The sequence below is a fragment of the Schistocerca americana genome, chromosome X, assembly GCF_021461395.2.
Source record: "Schistocerca americana isolate TAMUIC-IGC-003095 chromosome X, iqSchAmer2.1, whole genome shotgun sequence".
NCBI classification, from domain to species: Eukaryota; Metazoa; Arthropoda; class Insecta; order Orthoptera; family Acrididae; genus Schistocerca; species Schistocerca americana.
Genome location: NC_060130.1, coordinates 464,951,766 through 464,976,825, shown reverse-complemented (window position 1 = coordinate 464,976,825; position 25,060 = coordinate 464,951,766). Strand labels below are relative to the sequence as shown.

Below are 25,060 nucleotides of genomic sequence, written 5' to 3'. Positions count from 1 at the left end.
TGCAGTGATTGTAGATGATCAGCAGTCTGACAATGACCACATGCCATAACGAGGTACTCTGTTTTGGCTTCGTTTAGGCTGCATAATGTATATTATTAAGCTAATACAACTTATCATTGTGTTTACGAAACATTTTGTTTTACTTGATTAATGCTGTTCAGCATTTCTTTTATTGCTTCCAAGAGTAAACCTTAACTTCCTTTATTATTGCTTTTAAAGTGTGCAATTATTTACTATTAACTTCACTGAAAAGGAGAGGTGAACATTCCTCAAGGCTGTTATATTGGAATATTGCACAGTGATGATGTTTCCATTATTAAATTTCATTGGGAACATTTTACTGACACATTAAAAATATTCTGATCGTAAATAACATTGTGCACTGTATCACTACTAATCCATAAATAAAGGGGAAAATCAGAAAATGACTGTCATAAAATGTCCTCTGCATTGATCTTTGTGCAGTGGGTGTAAATTAATGTGAGGAAGTGACTTGTTTCTTGAATGCTAGAGCTGTTGTACTGACTAAAATTCTGTTAAATATATACAGACTGTTTTAGCAAGAACAAGTGTAGTGAGGTACTTGTGGATAAAAAGTGCTTCAATGGTCTAACAAACATGGAAAACTAGTCTTGACTTGGTAGACCAGTGGAGGTTGTAATTGAGCATTTAGGTCTAGAATTGACTCAATGGCAGCAGCTGTTCATGTAGATTATTACAGACAGCAAGTGGAATGGAGATTTGTATTGGGTCATTATACCACATTATACCAGCTCCTCATGGCAGCATGGACATATATATAAAGTATTCTCAAAGCCAACAATGAGTTCTTTGATGTAATTATGAGGTTAACATACAGATGTGTCTCATCAGCTTATAGAATGCTATAGTGAAAACCCTGTTTCGTCAGATATTTACTGGAAATTAAGATTAGCCAACCATATTTGTTCTAAAAGTCATAGAACCATTGTGGGATGTCTTTCAGACATCACCTACCCTCTTGAAAATTGAAGTTTAACAATATAGGTTAGGATTGGTGTCATTACTGTAGACTATGTAATGTAGGCATGCCTATGGACACAGTGTCTTAAAACTGAACATTGGGACAGTGGTTAATGCACTGGACTCTTGAATGAAGTTTAAATTGCTTTCCTGCCATCATGGTGTAAGTTTCCTTGAAAAACTGTAGATGAATGCTGAGGTGGTTAATTATAGCTGATTTCTTTGCCTTCCCATGTACTGAGAAAGTGGGTACTCACTAAGCACTGTAGTCTAAATGGAATGGAGAAAAAATCTGTTTCCCGGTGCTGTACAGTTCATATCAATGAACTATTTGTTTCCACAGGTATATTTGTTTTAGACTTGGGGTACCCTGCACTGAGAGATATGTACACACACTCCATTCCAGATTAGGTGCCAGTGGACTGGGGTAGCATACAATGTAACATCTTTTCTGATGTTCTGGTGTTGTGCCAAATCTCATATTGATGAAAAATTTATGCCATGGATCACTGCTTGGTTTATCACTGTTTATTTGGTGTGCGCCTCCCTCCCCAGTTTCTTCCATTCCATTCATTGCAAGCCTGTGCTAATGCTGTCATTCTGTGTCTTCCTTTGTTTGCCATGCTCTCTGCATTGAATGTCCAGTAAGTTCCATTCCACCCCCCCCCCCCCCCCCCCCTGCTTAATGTTGCAATTGATAGTATATCAGCTAATGCTGCAACTTGGCATTTTATTAGCCAAAACCTTTTTGTGTTCTCATGTTCTTCATTGTGATCAAAGTTGCAGCATAGCAGGATTTTACTTTGAATCACAAAAAATAATTAGAGACTGAAGGTAACATGATATAGTACCATGAATAAGATATATTTCAGTTGTGTGAGCAGGAGAAATGTAAAGTGCCTATTATCTCAATGTACAAAATTTTAAGTAATTGTGGAATGTGCCACCTCACCTCAGAATAACAGCAGACTTCATCCACGTAAAATTAAACTCATGGAATACAAATGACTTGTGACTAGATTTATATTTAGGAGAAGTTAGGTAAAAATCCTAGTTTTACTATCCTGGTGTAGGTTTTCTTTTGTTCCCCTAAATAACTTCAGACAAATTCCATCTGTCTGTTAAATTTGAGGTAGTACACTGAATCTAATGACTGGGAAATAATGAAAGTTATTCAAATTTTCCTCATTTACTGTACGTACCACATGATTTAACCATTTAGTTGTATCTTCTTTTTGGCCTTTTAAATCTTCATCAGTACTCTGAAAGTTAATTATGATGATTGGTGAAGGGTAAATACTGTATCAGAATCATCCTCCAACTCTCTCCCCCATTCTAATCCAATAATGGATGGTATGAAGCAAGAAAACTTGTTGATGCCCATCTATAAAAGACCAAATTTATCTAATAATGCCATTGTGATCATTGTGCATGTGTATATGGGAGGAAGTAATATGTTCTTCAAGTTGACTCAAATGTCTTAAGAACAGTCAATCAGTACTAGCAGCTTCCACACTTACACTTTGGATTAGCAGTAATTTTATACTCATGAGAGAAAACTCAGTTTATACAACAGCAAATTAATTTGGTGTTAGGCATTCTAGCGGCTTGTGTGATTATCATTACTCTTTAAGTCTTGAGGACTTGCAACAGAAGCTGGATACAGAATCTGGTGTTACCGTCCAACCAAATCTTTCTCAATCCTTTTGAGAGTTACCATGGCAAATGAGTAAATACTCCATCCGTACTGTGAATAACGTCTTACCTATCCTTTGCAACAGTGAAAAAGAAAGCTCCACTAAAGCTGCTAGGAATGGAGAGGCAGCAGTGCAGAATCAGAATAAGTTTAAAGTCAATGTGTAGGTAGATGTAAAACAATGTTAGAAGCAGTACAACAGAAAACCAGCCAAAGTTGCAATAATTCTAGTTTCTCTTTCAAATCATCCAGATAGTCAAAATGGTATTTCCAAAAATACAAGAACGCCCCCCCCCCCCCCCCCCGCGCACACACACACACACACACACACACTATTATTATTTTTGTGAAGTGCAAATGAACAGTTACAGCACATACAGATATGTGCTTAACTGTTCATTTGCATTTCATAATACATGTAAACATTTATTGCTTTCAAACTATAAAAGATAAAAAAAATACGATTCTAACATTAATGGAAAGAGGAAAGTTCAAATTTTTATTTGTTAAATGTGAGCACCATGCATTACACACAAATATCAATACAATGGCTCATTTCTTGCCACACACGAAGTAGCTCGTCTCTCGTTATCGAATTCACAGCTTCGACAATGCGATGTCGCAGACTTTCAAAAGTGTTGGGCATAGGGGTGATAAAAACACTGTCTTTTACATAGCTCCACAGAAAAAGTCACAAGTTGTGAGGTGTGCGAGACCTGGGAGGCCACCGGTGATGTTCATTTTCTGCTCCTCCTGTTCTAATCCAATATCCCAGACCTCACACTTTGTAACTTTTATCTGTGGGGTTATTTAAAAGATGGCATTTTTATCCCCCCTATGCCTGACAGTCTTGAAAGTCTGCACTGGATTGTTGAAGCTGTGAATCTGAAAATGAGAGACCAGTTGCTTCATGTGTGGCAGGAAATGAACCACCATTTTAATAGTTGCTGTGTAACACATGGTGCTCACATTGAATGCATAAAAATTTGAACTTTTCTTTTTCCAGGAATTGTGTTTTTATCATTTGTTGTTTGGAAGCAATAAATGTTTGAAATCTATTACTTCTTTTTGAATAGCCCTATATGATTCTTGTATTTTTGGAAATACCATTTTGACTATCTGGATGATATGAAAATGAGTCCTGGCCTGAAACTAGTCATTGAGTAAATAAAATAAATAAATAAATAAATAAATTTACAACTTAGGCTGGTTTTCCATAGTACTAATTAACAGAAGCTGCTGACCTGCAATTATTCCAGCGTGTTGGAAGCTTTTAAATGTTAGAAGCTTTTAGCTAAAATTTGAGGAAATTCTTGATCTTTGATATTTATGCGGAAAGAAGTTTGAGTCACATGCTTAACCAATCAATGGTGTGTTTGAGAAAAAGCATAACAGATGGTAAGTCTTGTAGTAAAATGGTTGGTAACCAACTGAAATGTGAAATTCTGAATTATGATTTCAGAGTTCTTTTAGTGAAAAATGAAATATTACTGTTAATCCATTTTATTAGTTCATGAATTTAAAGACAGAAGATAATTACTTGAATAGCTAAGTTGTTTTTGTATATTTTTTTCTTGTAACCAATTAAATACTCTGCAACTTCTGCTTTTACTATAAGGAGAAAACATGCAGTGTGCAATTGATTGCTAAGTTTGTAATTTTATTATATGAATGTTAAGGTATAATAAAAAATACTAATCTTTAGTTTAACTTGATGTTAATCTTGTCATTTAGTAATGATGGTAATAGTAGCAATAAGCTGCAGTTGGAGAAAACTGATTTCTCACTACTGTGGAATACTGCAACTGTTTTTCCTTATGAGTACAATCCAGAATACTGCACCAGATTTGATACTAATGATTTTAATGATGATAACAGTATAATGACTTTTCTGTTTCACCAGTTATGCCTGTATTAAACCATGACTTTATTTTATTTCTTTTAGGATTTCTGTTTATTTTATCCTGTTTGGGCTCAGCATAAGCCCATTTTTTGATGTTACCTCATTATCTGCGGTATCAAAAGAGGACTGCAAAGGACGTCCAATTGTAGGTATGCTGAGTGAAATAAGTGTTACATACTACTAAGAAGTTTTGACGAATACCTTGTAATTTTGTAAATATAGATGTTTCATGCAGGCAGCTTGATTTGGAACTGGTTATGCAATAACTATACAGTTGAAGGTAGGTAGACAGAAATTGTATGCTTTTATCACATGTCTGGACTGTAGTTGTCATCTTGCAAATGAATATGTAGTGTGTGTGTTTAAATATCATAGTGGTAAAATACTGAAGCTGCTTTGCTATAGTTCTCTGTGTATTACCGTAAATTTTAAGACAATGTTTCTGTATAGACAGTATCTTCCATCAAAAAAGAAATTGGGGTAATGATGTGAAAAACACATCAAGTCTCTTTCAGTCAAGAGTACGCAGTGTTCATGGCAGTGTAAAAAGGGGACCGGAAAGTAATGCCTTTTTTTTTTTTTACATAAATTCTAACAGATAAATTGTTAACAAATTTTGATAATATTATGAAAAGGAAAGACTGCTACTTACCATATAGTGGACATGTTGAGTCACAGACAGGCATATCAAAAAGAAGGCCTCCTTCTGAATTAGACAATATACATACACAGATTCAAGCAATTGAAGCTCTGGCTTTTCCATTGTTTGCTCACAACTTACTGCCTTTAATCAGTGATGTAATCACCCTCATTATCAACAACCTTTTTCCATCTAGTGAGCAAAATTTCAATGGCAGATCAATAAAAATCAGTTGGCTTTTGAGCAGAACACCTGGAGAAGGCAGTTTGGACATCATCCACATTTTCATATTTTTTCTACCGATTAGAAAATGTAGCAGTAGGAATAAATGGAAATTTTATGGTGCAATACATGTGAGTATAGCTTTCACACTAATTCATTAATTTTTTCCAGGGTCCGTCTTGTGCAGTGTGATCTTGCATTATTGTGTTGAAGAATAATGCCTGTTGACAATTGCTGGGTACTTTTCAATTAAAGAATGATTTGCTCAATACAATTGTTCACAGTAAAGGCCTGGAGTCACAGTTTGTCCACGTGTAAGCAAAGTGAATGACCCCATGAATACTCAACCACACACACAAAAGCACCATTTTGGGGTGTAAACATGGCTTAGCTGTACTTTGATTTTTCATCTCCAGTGATCAAGCATACAAAAAATGCTTCTATATTGTGCTGCTGAAACAAAAAGGTGCATGTGGTGAATCTGTTTGTTGTTTGTCTTTACCAATCTGCTGCAAATGTTCTTGGATGGTTGACCAAGGTTGATTAAGAGTGTTCAGCAGTTCCTCGATTGTCTGACATGGATTTCCTTCCACTGCTGCCCTTAACATGTCATTGTCCAAAGTTGTTTGTTTTTCTTATCAATATGAGTCAGACAGATAAGAATCACTGAATTTGACATTAGAAAACCTTCTTGTGAATGTCTGATGCACTTAGGTAAACATCGCAAATGTAATTGGTTGCAACTGTTGTGTTACTACTCTTGTGAAACTCAAAAAGCATACGATCCCATATATGTACCTCTTGTGGTTTTTGGCTGGCTATTTCACCATAAATAGCTATAAATATAATAAGATTTTATGATTTACAAGTAAACAAGTCACTCTAACCTTAAAATGCTCTTGGAATGACTTTGAAGTACACAATGAGCTGATAAACAAACAAATATTAACATGCATAGAAACATTACTTTCGAAACAGCGTTACTTTCCGGTCCCTCTAGTAACTGAAATGATACAGGCTATGCAGAACTGTCTAGTCATACAGAAGAGAGAAGGCACATTGCAGGTGCTGGTTTGAGAAGCATATCAGCGACTTAGAATTATGGGCACTCAAAACAGAATGGAAAAATGTTAGAGGTGAGGTATATACAGTGTGTATTTAATTGAGTACTCATTTTGAGTACGCTGCAGTTGCAGAATTTTCATAACTTAAATTACATGGATGTCAGTGATATTCTAGTTTAGTATTTACTTTCCATTAAGAAGTCAGCACATTTGAGAACCAAAACTGTGAGAATCTTCTATAAAATTAGGTTCTTTGTGTCAGCATTTCCCTTATAGTTATCAGTAAGATTGTCTTGGTGTTTAATAGTTTTATTGTTAATTTAATTTGTAATATTGAGTCTGCATTGTGCTTCAGTGCAAGTTTTCTGTAGCAATTTGTCTGAGCTGGGTCATTCAGTTGCATTTTATATTTGCATCCCAAAAGTGTATTTCTTTATTGATCATGACCTCAGCTGTAGTTTTTTCCACTGGCTGGAAGTAATTGAGAATGTCACTAAAATGGCATGTTAGTCACGGAAAATTTTGTTCGGTGTGTATATCGCTTGACTTAAACATAATATCTGGTCATACATATTAAATTTATGTTTTACAGACCAAGTTGCATAATTTTTCGTATTTTCTTCAGTTTCTGCTGTATGTGCTGAAAAGTGTTAGGCACGTATTCTGGCTGCCTTATACTCTGTCAGTCACATCTTTTGACTCCACTTCTGCAAATCTTGAAGATGACAGCACCTTAAAAGTACAAAAAAATCATTAAGCATTAAATTTAACAACACTTAGTGAATGTTTGACAATGGTATTTTCAAACTCATTCTTTTAACTCTGTCAGATGATCTTCAAAACAAACACAACTTTTCTCTCCCAGAAACATCTGCTCTTACTAGTGAATCAAAAGTAAAGAAAGTCGGTATTAATCTTTAACAATATGACATAAAAAGTACGCACAAATTTGATTCTAAAATTTTCAGTGGCAGGTTCTCCACTGAATTAAAATGAATTCAATGTGCTTTCTGTGTCCAGAAAATACTGTATGCACAAAATGTTTGAAAAATTGTCATGATTGATTTTGTGCTCAACTTTGACCTTGTGTTTCATTGAAATGATAAATAATACAAACTTTAAAATTTAACAGTGTGAGTTGTAAATCTGATCAAACTAGTTTGTTTGGATTACTACTTGATTCAATGTTAAGGTGTCTTGGTTTGGCAAAAACTGTCATACAGCTCCCACAACTTATTGTAGACCCTACTGAAAGGTGTGAATTTTTTGTAATTTTAATACAAATTTTCCACAGCTTAGTTTTATTGTACAGGGGACGTCTGGGAAAACATAGCATTGAAGTTGGTGATGGTGGGGGGGGGACCTATGGTCCTCTTAGTAGTGGAATGACCATATTCTTATAATGGATATAAATGCTGGAAGTATGAGAAAAATGAGAAGAATTATGATAAGCCATGAAGTCCCTACCTCACACAAAACCAAGGTGTAACTGAGCCTGACAGCAAAAAATTTTCTGTGCCTAAATGCTTTTTTTGTGATATACCTTCTTTGTTAAAAAATTACTGCAGTATCAAAATGGTTGAAAAATTGCTCTAATGGATCACCCTCTCCCTTCATCAAGTTTGACTAAATGAAGTGTGAATGATTCAGCCTTGTAATTTAACAGCATTTTTAACACACAAAGTTGTGCATCTGATCAAAAGATCTTCTTTGGGTGTAATATTAATCAGTTTTAAATGTGGCAAAAAGCTCGTAGGACATTTTGCAGCCCATCACCGAAAGCCCCGTAAAACCATGAATTTTGTGTAGCTTGAGTTCGGATTTTGCTCAGTTCAGTTTTGTTTTACAGGGAATATGTGTGCAAAATTCCGTTCAAATTGGAGATTGTCCAGTGGGGATGCTTCCTAAAATTGGTCCACTTGATGTAGAATGGCCCAGTACTCTCTAGTAACTGAAGAGAGCTGCAACATCATGTGGATTTTATGTACATGGTAGTCAGAAACAGTCTGAGAAACTTTTAAGGGTGTTGCTGGGTAGGCTGTGCTGAGAAATAATTGTTAAGAAAAAAATTAGATATGTTGTGCCATTTCAGAGTTCATTAGTATTGAAATTAGGCAGTCAGACTATTGCATGCACAAATTCAAGTGACCCACCAGATACAATTAGTGTGAGTTGTTCTCATGGCGTAGATGATAGTGCACTTGACTACTCAGCCTTTGACTCAGGTTAGATTCTTAGTACTGTCCCGTGTCCAATCTTTGTATTGCTCTTTCAACAGGTCGCCGAAGTGGCGTCAAATCGAAAGACCTGCACCAGGCGAACGGTCTACCCGACGGGAGGCCCTAGCCACACGACATTTCCATTTCCATTTGGTTTTAGGAAGCCATTCAAAGAACATGTTTGGCAGCACTGTCTCTGAGGGGCCACTTGAATTTGTGCGTGAAACTGCCTGATTGGCAAAATCAATGATAATTAACTCAATAACGGTGCAGTATATCGAATTTTTTTCTTGAAAATTGTTTCGAAGCACAACTTATCCTGTAACACACTTACAAGCTCTTCAGGCTGTTTCCAACCACTCTGTACAGGAAATATTCACTTTGTAAGAAATCTCAAGATATGAAAAAGATGTAAGCATATCCAAGTTGATGAACTACAGAAAAACACAGTTGTTTTCAGGTTTAGGCTGTATACTGCGATTTAGAAGTATTTGCTTAATTCAAACTCCATATGTAGTTTGACAAATATGCAAATTTGTAGTAATGCATGTTCAGCTCTTCATTTCAGTGCAATGGCACGTTCCAAAACTGCAGGCATCAACCTAAATGGTTTTGTAAATTTCTTTAATTTTTATGGAGTGTGTGTAATGGTATCTGTTCATTTGTTACCTTCTACTTAATGTATTTTATTTAATTGTGTTTCTTCTTCTCTTCTTTTTCAGGGAAGCCAATGCATAGTTGTTCAATGTCACCATACATAATAAGGGATGAAATAGAAGCACTGAAGACTGATTTTAATAATAGAATGAAACAAGTGCTGTTTAGCTCTGTACTTAATGCCTATTATGCAGGATTTGTGCCTTGTTGCTTTGCCCAGGTACTGTGAAAGAAGCGCTTACTTAGATTTTATGTTAAGTTACTGTGTAATAATTCTTAAATGGCATGTGTAATTGCTGATTATATTTTTACTTTTGTAGTGTATTTAAATTGCATTGTCAGGGAGCACAAAGATAAATTTATACAGGTATAGCTGACATGATAATGTTCTCTCACAGAAAATTAATGCGTGCGGTGCATTCAGAACTTTTTTCATTCTGATTAATACAGAATGTGTAAAACCTAAGCTTAAATACCAATTATTTGTCAGAAGGAAGTTACACAAATAACTGTATTTCTCTTATAAACAGTACTAGCTTTCTATTGTACCCAATTATAGACTGCTGCCTCTTTTACTTAGAAATTTCCATAGACATATTGAACTGTAAGGATAATGATGATATGAGATTAAAATAATATCTATCCCCTAGAATCAAGACACAATACAGGCACCATATACATTATTGTAAAGTGTATTGGTAATGGTATCTGCCAGTAACCTAATACTCGGGTATCCCTGAACCACCTCTGCAAATACTGTTACAATGAAACCCTAACTACCTACAATGTATCTCCCAATTTGAAACCCTTGTCGTCCAATGCTTATAAGACCATTCCAGACACTACCTCCAAATTTTCCATTTAGTGATACCCTGCTCCTGCCTCGGGATACCACTGCCCAACAAATCCTATCCTACCCCCAGTGAACCCCTCATGAAAACTGACCGAACAAGGTGACACAATGGTTAGCACACTGGACTCGCTTTTGGGACTAGATTTAGGTCTTCGGTGATTTCTCTATGTAACTGCAGGTAAATGCTGGGATGGATCGTTCGAAAGGGCACAGCTGATTTCCATCCACCATCTTGAAACAGACAGAGCTTGTGATCTGTCTCTAATGATCTTGAGGTCACGAGAAGTTAAACCTCAATCTCCTTTTGTTCCTTCATTAAACCACTCTTACCACCCATACCTTGTCTTGCTCGCCTTTTGCATGTACCACATGTTGCATAGCTTCTCCTCATGTCCCAAAAAACCCAGAACTCAAACAAATCAGAAAAAAAACTTTTGTCAGTCTGTGTACCAAAAAAATAAAAATCAACCCTATAATGTTTCAGTCCTAGACTAGTGTGTCTCACCATGAGCTTTGCCACAGATCTACCTGTGCTACAGGTTTATAATGGAATTCACACAGGGCTTCCCAACCTTTTCAGCTGGCGGACCGCTTCTTCAGCCGAAAATCCATGGTGGACCCCTAGTCAGTCAAGAGCACAGTAACTTTAAATTTCAGAGCTAAACCCATGGGAACTGAAAGCTTCTTAATGCAAGTGCCATGTTCCCAATGACCCCCCCCCCTCCCAAATTTGAATTCCCACTGTATCTAGACACTTACTAGCGGATTTACTCCCTTTGTTCAACACACTATAGCCTGATTAAAATTACTTGGTAATCAACATTTCACACGTTGGAGCTGCCTTCCTCCAAGAGCAATCAACGTCACATCCAAACTGTTCGCTGTTGACGAGCTGCCACTTGTGGTCTGTTCACTTTCGCTGTTTGGCCACTGTTGTGTAAGGAGCATGCATATTTCGTAACAGTTTTGTGTGTGTGTGTGTGTGTGTGTGTGTGTGTGTGTGTGGTTTTTTTGTGAAATCTGAAGAAAAATGTTCAAATATATGTAAAGTCTATGGGACTTAACTGCTGAGGTCATCAGTCCCTAGTCTTGCACACTATTAACCAAAGTTTAACTTCTGCTAAGGACAAAACACACACACACACACACACACACACACACACACACACACACACACACACTGCTGTGCAATCCACGACGACATGGTGCCTTAGACTGCGCGGCTGTGAAGTAAAGAGGCAGACCCATGATTCGGGATACAACCACATCACAAAAGAAAAGAGGCAAAGGAATTGCCTTTAAAGGACTATTGTGACATCTGTTGTGCAGTGTGTGGGAATACATTCACCCAGTTTATATGCATTTCCAAAACTGGATTTCGTAAGCCGATGTCCCAGTTCTGCTTTTGGTTGGTCAGGTAAACAATTCAAAATCAGTTCTGGAAATCTGCTTTTATAAAGCTGTTTTCCAGTTCGACAATCGATTTTCGTGCCCATATAAACAGCTCGGAAAGTCTAGTTATTTTTACGTCTTTGCGTATCTACTGAACGGCAGCTGTCAGTCCATAGCTGGCAGCTAGCAGGCGGCGTTGCAACAGTGTACTGTCAGTTGGTAGCTGGTAACTGGCAGGCGGCGTGGCAACAGTTTAGTCACAGCTGACAACTTCAACTACTACTTGGATACTATATCGTGACAGTCAGCCTCGACTGTAAACAAATTAGGAAAACAAACCAACTGATTCTCTTATTTCTATATAAGAAGACAAAGCATTTCACAGAACTTAAAACTTTTTTTCTCAAAAGAAACAATTCTGGCAGAGGAGGTTTACCTTTTATAAGGTGGCACGTGAAAAGTTCTCATTTGTTTACTCTCGCAGCCAGTTGCCACAGTATAGTGTCAGAGTAATAGCAAGTAATTATAATTGAAGTATAGGCAGGTCATATTTTTAACTGAGAGGACAGAATATATTAAAAGGAAAAGAACTTAGCTTTAGAGGTCATTTTAATTTTCGTAACAAAAATATCAATACCAACAGAATTCAATTAATAATTATTTTGTAAATGATAGAAGACAGAAACAAAATTCCTACAGAGTCATAGTTCAGGTACATTCACTGAGCATCTACGAAGAAAAATGCTTTCTTCTTTAATATAGATGAGTCTGTAGGAATAATAATGGAATCCTAATGTGATGGTTGAGGGTGCTTCTGCTGACACAATTTTGAAAAGTTGGGTTCAGTTCTTGACAACTGGAGACGGATGTCTGGTTCTGCATCTAGACAGCTTCAGTACTTAGTTTTGTGGGCAGCATAGATTGAGAATCCAGATTCACACATGTATGTTGTGGCAAACGGAAGTAGTACATGTTTTGCCTTTTCAACGAGGGGGTAGTATTTCTTGTTATCCAAAAGTGTGAGTAACCATCAATGTCAAAACTTGATTTCAAGGTAGGGTCTGTGGCAATTTCTATCAACAACTCATATTCATTTGATGCTAGAATGTTAGGCTTTTTGGATACAGTGAATGGGTTGTGACCACCCATTCGTATTTCTGCAGCTTCTTATCTTCAGCTGTTGGGAAATAATGCTCCAACAATGTCAACAAGCTTTGGAGATGTTACAGGATTTGATGAAACAAATTCTTCCCAAGTGCCAGTGTTTTGTTTTTCAAAAACTCCTTGAGAAGAGGAAAACACTCGACCTCCGCCTCCTCGACACTCTCTGCCCAAATATTGATTTTCCTCTTGAATGCTCGAACTTTGTTGATAGCAGTGACCTCTGTTTCACTTTGTCCTTGGAGTGAAATATTCATTTCGTTCATTTTGGAGAAAATGTCTGACAAATAGGCAAGTATACACTGCCAATTTTTGTCATTAATAAGGTCTGCTAATTTGTTGTTATGTTTCAAAAGGGAAGCTAAGACTTCCAATCGTAATTCTTACAACCGAGAGAGTGCATTCCCATGTGAGAGCCACCTCACTTCTGTGTGGAGAAGCAGGGAACGATGAAGGCTTCCCAAATCTTCACACAGTATTGTGAAAAGTCTTGACTTCAACGGTCTTGATTTTATGTAGTTAATGATTTGAATGGATTTGTCTAAAACTTTCTTGAACGAAACAGTCATTTGTTTCGTAGCTAAAGCGTACTTGTGGAGAGCACAATGACTACTTCTGCAATTCTTGACGTTTTCTTTTGTTTTAGTTATTGCTCCAACTGTAGGACCCGTCATAGCTTTTGCTCCATCTGTGCAATAAGACCATGAAACTTCGTTAGTCCTTAAAAAATCATCCAATAGATGGAATATTTCAGCACCTGTTGTGTTGGCAGGTAGTGGTCTGCACAATAAGAGGTCCTCCTCAAAACATCCAGAATATTCATAACGGACAAAAGCCAATAAAATCGCTAATCCTGCAACATCAGTGGATTCATCTATCTGCAGAGAAAATGAATTGTGTTGGATGCGAGAAACAAGAGTGTCTTTCACTTCATTTGACATGTCAACAATGCGTCTCTTGACAGTATTGTTTGATAATGGCGCCGAAGATACAAGCTTTACTGCCTTTTCATCTAGCATGCTAGAAACAATATCATTAACACGCGGCTTTATGAGATTTTCTGCAATGGTATGAGTTTTGCCTGTTTTTGCCACTCGATAACTAACCAAGAAAGAAGCTTTTAATGAATTTTCATTAATTGTTTTTGCGTGAGTTTTAATGCAGTGCTGAGAAGCAGTTAGTTCACCACTCTTCCTTTTGAAAAATATCGATGTCTTTAGCCTGGAAATTCGGGTGAGTACCTTCAAAATGACGGTGCAATTTAACTGGAACGATTGAACTGATCGGAAGGACTCGCGCACAAATTACACACTGAGCTTCACCCTCCTTTGTCTCCATAAAGCCCATTTCTAAATAGCTTTCGTTGTACTTACGCTTCTTGGTTATTCCACTTCCACGGGATATTGCTACCAATGGAGTATTTGCAGCGTTTTCATATAATAAATCCAGGTGTGGAGCTTCTTTTGATTGTTCTTCCTTTGGTCGTCCTTTCTCTTCATTCATTTCAACTGGAAACTTCCCTTGTTGTAAGGTGATGGAGAAACTGCACCCTTCTTCAATGATCCTGACTTCAGCCACCGATCCATGTTAGAAATAGGTAGTGCACTGACAAAGCAAGTTTAACATTTAATGATGCCTGGGGCCACATACGTGCCAGCGAGCGCTGTGATTGGGCGACAAAGCTTGCTCCGAACATGCGTAAAAGGTTTCAGCACATCTGGCGCCATGAGCTGGTGCACAAACGATCCCCGTATTGTTGCGAAACAGTCGATCAGAGAAGCCGTGAATTTGATTTTCACATTTTTATTCAATAATTTTACTCATTATTTTACACAATTTGGTGAAAGGTGGCCGCGGACTCCCTAGAAAGAGCTGGCAGACCCCTAAGGGGTCGGCAGAACACACGTTGGGAAGCCCTGAATTAACATAGTGATTTATGATATGATGCTTGTTAATAGTTCTGATATATCATACATCTGATTATGATGTCATGTGAGAATGGTCTTTTTATGACTGAAACTGGTTGTTTAATATAGTGACAACACAGCTGTGTGCAATCCATGATTTTCCAAAATTTGTAGAAGCTGTAAGTCATCGCCTCTTTAAAATAATGGGGATTAAGTTTCTGTATAAGAGTTACCTGTTCACAAATATCAAAAGAGAAGTTGTGCTATTTAAACAGATACAAGGCATCTGAATGTGACTGATGTTGCTAAAGCTCCATCATTTTCTGGAGATGGATTTCCGAACTTAGGGTCATGTTCCTAGTAAATAATGCAATTACACTCCTGGAAATTGAAATAAGAACACCATGAATTCATTGTCCCAGGAAGGGGAAACTTTATTGACACATTCCTGGGGTCAGATACATCACATGATCACACTGACAGAACCACAGGCACATAGACACAGGCAACAGAGCATGCACAATGTTGGCACTAGTACAGTGTATATCCACCTTTCGCAGCAATGCAGGCTGCTATTCTCCCATGGAGACGATCGTAGAGATGCTGGATGTAGTCCTGTGGAACGGCTTGCCATGCCATTTCCACCTGGCGCCTCAGTTGGACCAGCGTTCGTGCTGGACGTGCAGACCGCGTGAGACGACGCTTCATCCAGTCCCAAACATGCTCAATGGGGGACAGATCCGGAGATCTTGCTGGCCAGGGTAGTTGACTTACACCTTCTAGAGCACGTTGGGTGGCATGGGATACATGCGGACGTGCATTGTCCTGTTGGAACAGCAAGTTCCCTTGCCGGTCTAGGAATGGTAGAACGATGGGTTCGATGACGGTTTGGATGTACCGTGCACTATTCAGTGTCCCCTCGACGATCACCAGTGGTGTACGGCCAGTGTAGGAGATCGCTCCCCACACCATGATGCCGGGTGTTGGCCCTGTGTGCCTCGGTCGTATGCAGTCCTGATTGTTGCGCTCACCTGCACGGCGCCAAACACGCATACGACCATCATTGGCACTAAGGCAGAAGCGACTCTCATCGCTGAAGACGACACGTCTCCATTCGTCCCTCCATTCACGCCTGTCGCGAGACCACTGGAGGCGGGCTGCACGATGTTGGGGCGTGAGCGGAAGACGGCCTAACGGTGTGCGGGACCGTAGCCCAGCTTCATGGAGACAGTTGCGAATGGTCCTCGCCGATACCCCAGGAGCAACAGTGTCCCTAATTTGCTGGGAAGTGGCGGTGCGGTCCCCTATGGCACTGCGTAGGATCCTACGGTCTTGGCGTGCATCCATGCGTCGCTGCGGTCCGGTCCCAGGTCGACGGGCACGTGCACCTTCCGCCGACCTCTGGCGACAACATCGATGTACTGTGGAGACCTCACGCCCCACGTGTTGAGCAATTCGGCGGTACGTCCACCCGGCCTCCCGCATGCCCACTATACGCCCTCGCTCAAAGTCCGTCAACTGCACATACGGTTCACGACCACGCTATCGCGGCATGCTACCAGTGTTAAAGACTGCGATGGAGCTCCGTATGCCACGGCAAACTGGCTGACACTGATGGCGGCGGTGCACAAATGCTGCGCAGCTAGCGCCATTCGACGGCCAACACCGCGGTTCCTGGTGTGTCCGCTGTGCCGTGCGTGTGATCATTGCTTGTACAGCCCTCTCGCAGTGTTCGGAGCAAGTATGGTGGGTCTGACACACCAGTGTCAATGTGTTCTTTTTTCCATTTCCAGGAGTGTATTTTTCAACAGTTAGATTTGCAGAACAATGAAATTAAATCCCACTGTCTTACAGAAGTGACCGAAAGTGTGCAACAGCTTCAGATGAGGAAACATGACCGCGAGTATAGCTACAGAAGTGTCCTAGGTTTGAGATGTCAGTCTCCCTACTTGTATACATTATTCCTTATGAAATGTAACCAACATATTGAAATTGTATTTAAAGTTGAGAGCAGAGTGATATTTCTTTTCAGTCTTAAGATATTGGCTTTTATACCTGGCAGAAGGGTCATGCACGGCATGTACAATTCTTCCCCTGTGCATAGGTACTTCCCCTGTGCATAGGTAATCATGTGTTCATAGCATAGGTAATCATGTGGTCATAAAAATTGTTATATTTCATAAAAGGTTCAAGATATTGAAGTGAGGTTTTTTGCTAGTGACAGCACCCGAAGACAACATATTTTGTTGCATGGTTAATGCTTGAAATGATTTGCTCAAATGTTTAAGTGGAGCAAAAAGACAACTCACTATAAATTACACAGTGGGTTTTTATCTGAATTTTCATAGCCAAATGAAGAGTAAAAAATGGACAAGCAGGGTATTAAATTGACTAATGTGAGTTCTAGTTTTGCAAACAAATATTTGACTGCTTGTAAGTAATAGGGTAATTGAGAAAAACTTATTGAGTTAAGGGAAAATAGAAATATTTCATAGACAGCTGCTGCTAGTTATGTAAATGAAGTGTCAAAAAGTTCATCTCTTCAAGGCGTAGCTATTTTGCAGATAAAAAGATACTATGATGTGACATTTCACTGTCAAAAAGGTTCTCTTTGAACAAAGTATTAAATTTGGGACATTTTGAAAACGTAAGATGGTAAGAAGACAAATTAGGTGCAGTAAGATCCTGCTTTTGGAATAAAACCTGAAAATAAAAAAAAGAAAAAGAAATCGGTCAAATATTTTGTGAAATTATTGGTCTAAAAAAGATCAAATAGATTAGAGAAACATTTGACGTGCGTTTGAATCGTGCTGAAATCGTGAACAGCAAATGAGGTGCATTAGATGCTTCTCTAATTTGTTTTATTTCTTACTTTTAGACAAATCATTTCATAAAACATTTGAGCCTTTCTTCAATTATTTTGTATGAATTATTCATGCAGACTTGATTAATTGAAACACTTGCCATTAACATTGATTACTGATGAATTGTTTTTCCAGCAATCAAATATCAGTAAAATTTCATGGTTGGTCATTGTGTTTTATAAGGAATTTAGTCTGTGTGATATTTTGGGATAGGTATGTACACACTTAAAAATCAAGTACTTTAACAGGACCTTAAAAATATATTTTGAGATGCAGTGCGAAGAGCATAGCTAAAATTTAATACGCAGAACAGATATCAGGATTGTAGTTCTCAGTTAAAATATTAACAGTAGTCAGGTCTGAACCTGAGACCCACAACGTTTTGGATTAATAGCCAAAGTTCAGCTACAGTAGCCATCTTGTAGCAAGAGTTCACCGTCCACACGCAGGACACCCGAGCATATCGCCCAGTGCTACCGCTTGTAGCTGGTGTGTCTCATATCCAGATTTCATACGCTGTTGGTCGTTTCTGTCTCTTACATAGAACATGCCCTTACAAATCCTTCAGATGACTGAGGGATGAACTCTGAGCACCTTCACAATCTTACTTTAGCCTGTCTTTGTCCAGCTTTTTATTTCATATTACATACAACAACAACTACTACTACTACTACTACTACTACTACTGCACTGATATCAGGGAATGCTGTCCAAGGCCGTAATTTATTATTTTATTCAGTCTTATTACTTAATTTGCCCTGTTACTCTGTCCTTTTGGTGTGCACATAGTTTTTAATTTTTTTTAACATACTGTGCATTGTATTAAATTTTTCTAACACATTTCAGTTTGTAAAAACCAAGTGTCATATTCTGACACTTATTTTTCCTTTGTGACAGAACAGGCACACACCTGTTTGAAATTATTAATAGTTAGCATAATACAATGGCACAAATTTTGAAAACCCTGAAAACCATTTTTCTCTGTGATTTTAGAGTTTCCTTTATTACGATGTCTACTGGGCAACACAGCATCTAGCATTTGTTTGGCTTGGGTGCTTTATGATGTATGTTGTACATTGCTATCCAGTGAGGTAAGATGCACAATTATTTGGAGTAATATTAGTATAATGTGTCAATGTAGTTTAATGTATGCTCAACCTTATCTATGCACACATTTCCTTACCAATGCTTGTTTAATTATTTGCTGAAAGATAAATCTCACGTTGTGTTTGTGGTGTTGGCTGTGTGCACTGGAAACTTCGGATGCACTTCAAAAATGATTGATTATAGATCATCACTCATATAATAGGAGGGGGTGTTAAGCAGCAGATGGGCAAGTGGAGCTTTCCTAGCTTTAATACTTTTCTGTGGACATTTCTGCTGCTCAGTGCCTCTCGTATTGTGTGAGTAGCGGTCTGTCCTCATACAGATATTTTACATTGCAAGTTGTTTGATGGTTAAATTAATCACTTGAACTGGGGGCAATGAAATCATTTTAGTGAATCTTTAGCAATTCATAAAACTGATTGTTACAAAGGGATTTCTTGTTGTGCCATGAGTATGGAATATGCAGCATCATTCCCATGTTGGCATTAGTTACACTGAACCACACAATTTAAATTCTAGAACAAGTTTCCAGTTGGAAACAAATTTAGACTCACAGTTATAGTACCGATAAGAAGACAGAAGGAATTAATTGAAATATACATCAGATTTTTACTTCTTTAGCTTTTTGATGTGATTGTTTCTGTATTTTGCTGGCAATTTGAAAAATATTGTACTCATCCACTAAGTCAGACCATTCCAGCTTGTGCACACACCCGAGAGCAGTGGAGCAGGCAGGGGTGCTCAAATGGCTGACACACAGGCAGTCTTGCAGCTGTATCATAATTTGCATGATCTTAGTCCACTGGTCGAGCTCAGGTGGCCAGGGGTGGTTGAGTAGGCTGCCTGTGTGCAGAACGCACACAGTCAGGCCATCTGGCAGGTTGCTGTGCCACCTGCGCTTGCCTGTGGAAGAAAGTTGTACATTTGATAGAGTGAAACTTTCTGGAGAAGATATTACCTTCCACTGTTATAAAGATGTATCTGCTCGTGGTCAAGTGATAAACATCACGAAATGTAGATGCCAAGTCAAAGTTAGAGTTCACTCCTTTGTGTATTATCACATTTCCCGTCTGCTAACGTGTTAGTCTGGTGAAACCTCAAAGGTAATTTGCTTCACTTTCTTACTTGCCAGTAATCTGACCACTTGATGCCAGTAATGTCCACGTTATTACAGTGCGGTGCACTGTGGGCATGTTTCTGCTCTCACATTGGATACTGTAAAATTGTAGTTTGGCTTTTGGAACGAAATAACTTCGCTAAACTGAGTGAAAGCCACACAGTAACAAAATGTGTAGTCTGCTATGAGTGTACTTATCTACTGTCATTTCTTATTTGAAGTTCTGATATTTATCATGCAGATATATATTAGATTTAACATAATTGAGTCCTATGAATGTTGTTAAAGTGTTACAAAGTAGCCACAAGTGGAAAACGGTTTAACATTTTTGACATATTGTTGGCTTTGTCTTTAAGGCAGCTCAAAACATATGTATCGTGTGTGGGGTGAGCGCTATCAAACAGTTCGCATCAGTAAAGGATTTTCTTGTTTTGAGAAAGATTGCTCTGTCACAAATTACTGATGTTTGCATTCAGGAGGCCAGGTTCAGAAGTCAGGTATAGGAGTACTGCATATTCTAATTTAAAGCTACAAAACTCAACTAGTTGACAAGTGATACATTTTTTGGTTGAACGTCACCTGCTTCCTTAGTAAGCATTCCTATACAACATTGTTACAAGTAATGAGTCATGATGCTATTGTTAAATTCCTAGGAAGAAAATAACGGCTGGACCCCAACAAAAGACATCTCGAGCATTGGGCAATGTGAACGTAATACACTCCTGGAAATTGAAATAAGAACACCGTGAATTCATTGTCCCAGGAAGGGGAAACTTTATTGACACATTCCTGGGGTCAGATACATCACGTGATCACACTGACAGAACCACAGGCACATAGACACAGGCAACAGAGCATGCACAATGTCGGCACTAGTACAGTGTATATCCACCTTTCGCAGCAATGCAGGCTGCTATTCTCCCATGGAGACGATCGTAGAGATGCTGGATGTAGTCCTGTGGAACGGCTTGCCATGCCATTTCCACCTGGCGCCTCAGTTGGACCAGCGTTCGTGCTGGACGTGCAGACCGCGTGAGACGACGCTTCATCCAGTCCCAAACATGCTCAATGGGGGACAGATCCGGAGATCTTGCTGGCCAGGGTAGTTGGCTTACACCTTCTAGAGCACGTTGGGTGGCACGGGATACATGCGGACGTGCATTTTCCTGTTGGAACAGCAAGTTCCCTTACCGGTCTAGGAATGGTAGAACGATGGGTTCGATGACGGTTTGGATGTACCGTGCACTATTCAGTGTCCCCTCGACGATCACCAGTGGTGTACGGCCAGTGTAGGAGATCGCTCCCCACACCATGATGCCGGGTGTTGGCCCTGTGTGCCTCGGTCGTGTGCAGTCCTGATTGTGGCGCTCACCTGCACGGCGCCAAACACGCATACGACCATCATTGGCACCAAGGCAGAAGCGACTCTCATCGCTGAAGACGACACGTCTCCATTCGTCCCTCCATTCACGCCTGTCGCGACACCACTGGAGGCGGGCTGCACGATGTTGGGGCGTGAGCGGAAGACGGCCTAACGGTGTGCGGGACCGTAGCCCAGCTTCATGGAGACGGTTGCGAATGGTCCTCGCCGATACCCCAGGAGCAACAGTGTCCCTAATTTGCTGGGAAGTGGCGGTGCGGTCCCCTATGGCACTGCGTAGGATCCTACGGTCTTGGCGTGCATCCGTGCGTCGCTGCGGTCCGGTCCCAGGTCGACGGGCACGTGCACCTTCCGCCGACCTCTGGCGACAACATCGATGTACTGTGGAGACCTCACGCCCCACGTGTTGAGCAATTCGGCGGTACGTCCACCCGGCCTCCCGCATGCCCACTATACGCCCTCGCTCAAAGTCCGTCAACTGCACATACGGTTCACGTCCACGCTGTCGCGGCATGCTACCAGACTGCGATGGAGCTCCGTATGCCACGGCAAACTGGCTGACACTGACGGCGGCGGTGCACAAATGCTGCGCAGCTAGCGCCATTCGACGGCCAACACCGCGGTTCCTGGTGTGTCCGCTGTGCCGTGCGTGTGATCATTGCTTGTACAGCCCTCTCGCAGTGTCTGGAGCAAGTATGGTGGGTCTGACACACCGGTGTCAATGTGTTCTTTTTTCCATTTCCAGGAGTGTATTTTGCATCTGGTGACCCAAAAAGTGTTTTGTGCACTGCAAACTACTCCCAAAGGGGATGTCCATTGCAGCTGGCATTTGTTGCCAATAACTAAGACATCATGGTCACAGTGTAAGAAGAGTGACGAAGAAAACTGGATCAAGTGTTGCTACTCCATAGAATGCCCACCAGCACTGTGCAACTATCAAGGAGGGCCCCCCCCCCCCCCCCCCTCCCCGGAAGTCATCCCTCACCCACCTATTCTTCTGGGTCTCAAATGTTTATCTTTCATGCTACTTATTGAAAAGTGTCAAGCAAGCCCTGTTGCAGACAAAAATGAACTTTCAAACCTGGTTGCTGACATTGTAACTCAGAGATACTAGGTTTCGACAGATGTGGATGAGATAAGTAGACAGTAATATCTAGAGTAATCAATCCATAAGTAAAATAGGCGTTCATTGTATAGATACAGAATGAACAATAAGTGTCATCTACAACCTCTGTTAATTTTTTGTCAATAAAAGCAAAAAGCAGAGGTGTTGAGGAGCTGTTCTACTTGCTATATGTGTAAGGCAAAGAGAAACCAGAGTAGCAATAGGGTCACCACTGAGGATGGTACTGATTTTCTGTGCACAGCCAGCACAGTGTCTTAATACCAATTTGCAGTTAGCCATTGTGTGTGTAGAATGCTAAAAATGTCGTACGTCATGCAGTGTTCTATTTAAATTGCCATGTATTGTGCTGTATTCAATTTAAAAATGAGAAATGAGTTTCTCTTATCCACAGTAGTGTGTAGTTTATTATGCTTTTCAGATTTTAATATTTTTTCAGTTTAAATTGTGTATGAGTGACCAAATAAAAAGTATTTTTTATGATTTAATGAAAGTTCACTAATGTCCATAAAATCTGTACCAATTTATGAGAAAAACGACATAGGAAAAATGAAATTTTTATTATTATTATTTACAGAGGTGGTAATATTAATAATAGACTGTACATTAAAGTCTGTTCAATGTATGCCGTTCTGTATTACTTAACATTTGCGTTTAGTGAAGAAATTCACCTTGTACAAACAGATCTGAACCTTGTGTTTTATCAAGATGTATACGCCCTGGGATAACTGGGAAAACCCCGTAATTTTTTTAATGTAGGAGAAAACCAGGATAAATGTGAGATTTTTTTAGAATTCAGAGAATTTTTCATTGTTTTAATTTTGAGCTAAATTTTTGTAATTTTGATTGGTAAAAACCGTCATTCTAACAGAGAATTTTACTTTAGCCATTACTGCAGGATAATGCTTTAGCAACAAAATGTAAAAAAGAGAGAAACACCTATATAAAATATAAGTTCCAAAGAAAACAAGTGTTCACTTGCAGCAAAATGTGTCAAAGGCTTTAGGACAAAGGCTATGCAATACTTTGTAACAACAAACTGCTTTCGATGAGTGTGGCGTCAAAACGATTATTAGATTGGTTTGGGTAGTTTCCAGTGAGCTCTTGGGGATGCACAGAACTAAAGTTGCATCTGAGTAGTGTCTTCTCCTGCTTCTTGCTACCTTGAAGTGTGGCTATTAGATGTATAAACAGTAGCTGCACACAGCGAGATGCTATCTGGAAAAATGTTTCTGGCATGCCCAAGCTGCCAGATTCGCGTATGAGCAGAGCAGTCAGAGTTGTAGTGGGTGTAGCCTTCACGTGGCCCAGATTTACATCTCACGATTCTGCTGTTCTCTCTTCGTTTACAGCTCTCATGCCACATGAAAACAAAATGGATTTTTGTGGCTGGGAACTACCAAATGAATTGAAATACATTCGCATAATTACAGAAGACTAAAATTGTTGTTAGTTTCAGTTTTCTGATTTTATTTTATTTCCATGTTATTGGCAATCGTACATTAATAGCTTTGCAGAACAATGAAGTTATTTTTGTCGGTTTGCTAAAGAAATGTGGCTTTTATTAAACTTTTTCACAGAAGCAGTCAATTTATTTGAAAAGAAGTGTTTTATTCCACACTATTAACTAGTTTCAACAGTCCACTGAATTTCAAGTGCATATTTTCATCTTCTGGCATGTATGGCATTATGTCATAACAAAGAAACAAACGTGAGATAATACAGTAATAGTACACCAAGTAAATTGGGTTACTGGAAACCTCACTGAAAAGCTTTAGCAGAATTTTACATATCTGCCGTCTGTGAAACACAATGTTTTTCGATCACAAGATATATTTCAACACTTGTCTGTTACTTCCTCTACCCTTGCCATTATTTCTTAATTTGTGTTCTTTGCATCTTAAATTTATAGAACGCCATTCGTCAGTAAATTATAGACTGGCAGCACACGGTGTTTTATCATTGTACAGGGTGTATACGACTCGGGACAACTGGGAGATCCGGGAAAAACCCGGGATGTTTTTCATCTGGGAGAAAACCGCGAAAAACCCGGGAATTTTTTAGAATTCTTGAAGTTTTTCATTGTTTTGTTTTCAATTAAATTTTTGTAATTTTGACTGGTAAGAACCGATACTCTAACAAAGGATATTACTGTATCCCACTACTGCAGAGTAATACTGCAGCAATAAAACATGAACGAGAGAAAAAACGAAAATTAAACTTAAACTGCAAAGGAAACGTGCCATATACAACAACAAAACACAGTGCCCATACAACCGTCTGCCAACAGCAAAATATATCAAAGGCTTTAGGGAGACTATGCAATGCTTCATAACAACAAATTGCCTCCAATGAGCGTGACATCACAACTGTTTATATTAGGTTCGTTTTAGCAGTTACGAGTGGGATGATGAGTATGTGCAGTTGAGTAGTAGCTTCGCCCGCTTCTCGCTACTGAAATATGGCTCTTGGCTGTGTAAGCAGTCGCAGCAAGCAGCTAGATGCTACTGGGAAAATTTTTATTGGAGCACCCAAGCTGCCAGATTCATGCATGCGCAGCAGGCTCAGATCGGCGGGAGGGGGGGGATTCATATTCTTCGGCGGAAAAAACCTTGTTTAACAAAGCGCCTAGCATCCAGCTCACGTTAGTTTATCGGTTATTCATATGACTTTGAAACGCACCCCTGTCGGTTTTTGAACACATTCTAAGTTTATTTCTGAATGAATTGTAAGTTGATTTGTGAATGCGTGC

At 39.3% G+C, this 25,060-nt stretch overlaps 1 protein-coding gene across 3 annotated transcripts in view; it reads left to right on the top strand.

The window, feature by feature from the left end:
• The window catches only part of LOC124556722 (transmembrane protein 39A), a 200,405-nt gene that overhangs the window by 136,426 nt on the left and 38,919 nt on the right, over positions 1 to 25,060 (top strand). For all 3 annotated transcript variants that reach the window (XM_047130716.1, XM_047130718.1, XM_047130717.1), the window contains exons 8-10: positions 4,644 to 4,750; positions 9,469 to 9,623; positions 18,574 to 18,671. In XM_047130716.1, the coding sequence (XP_046986672.1) occupies positions 4,644 to 4,750; positions 9,469 to 9,623; positions 18,574 to 18,671 (360 nt within the window). The remainder of the gene's footprint in view (positions 1 to 4,643; positions 4,751 to 9,468; positions 9,624 to 18,573; positions 18,672 to 25,060) is intronic.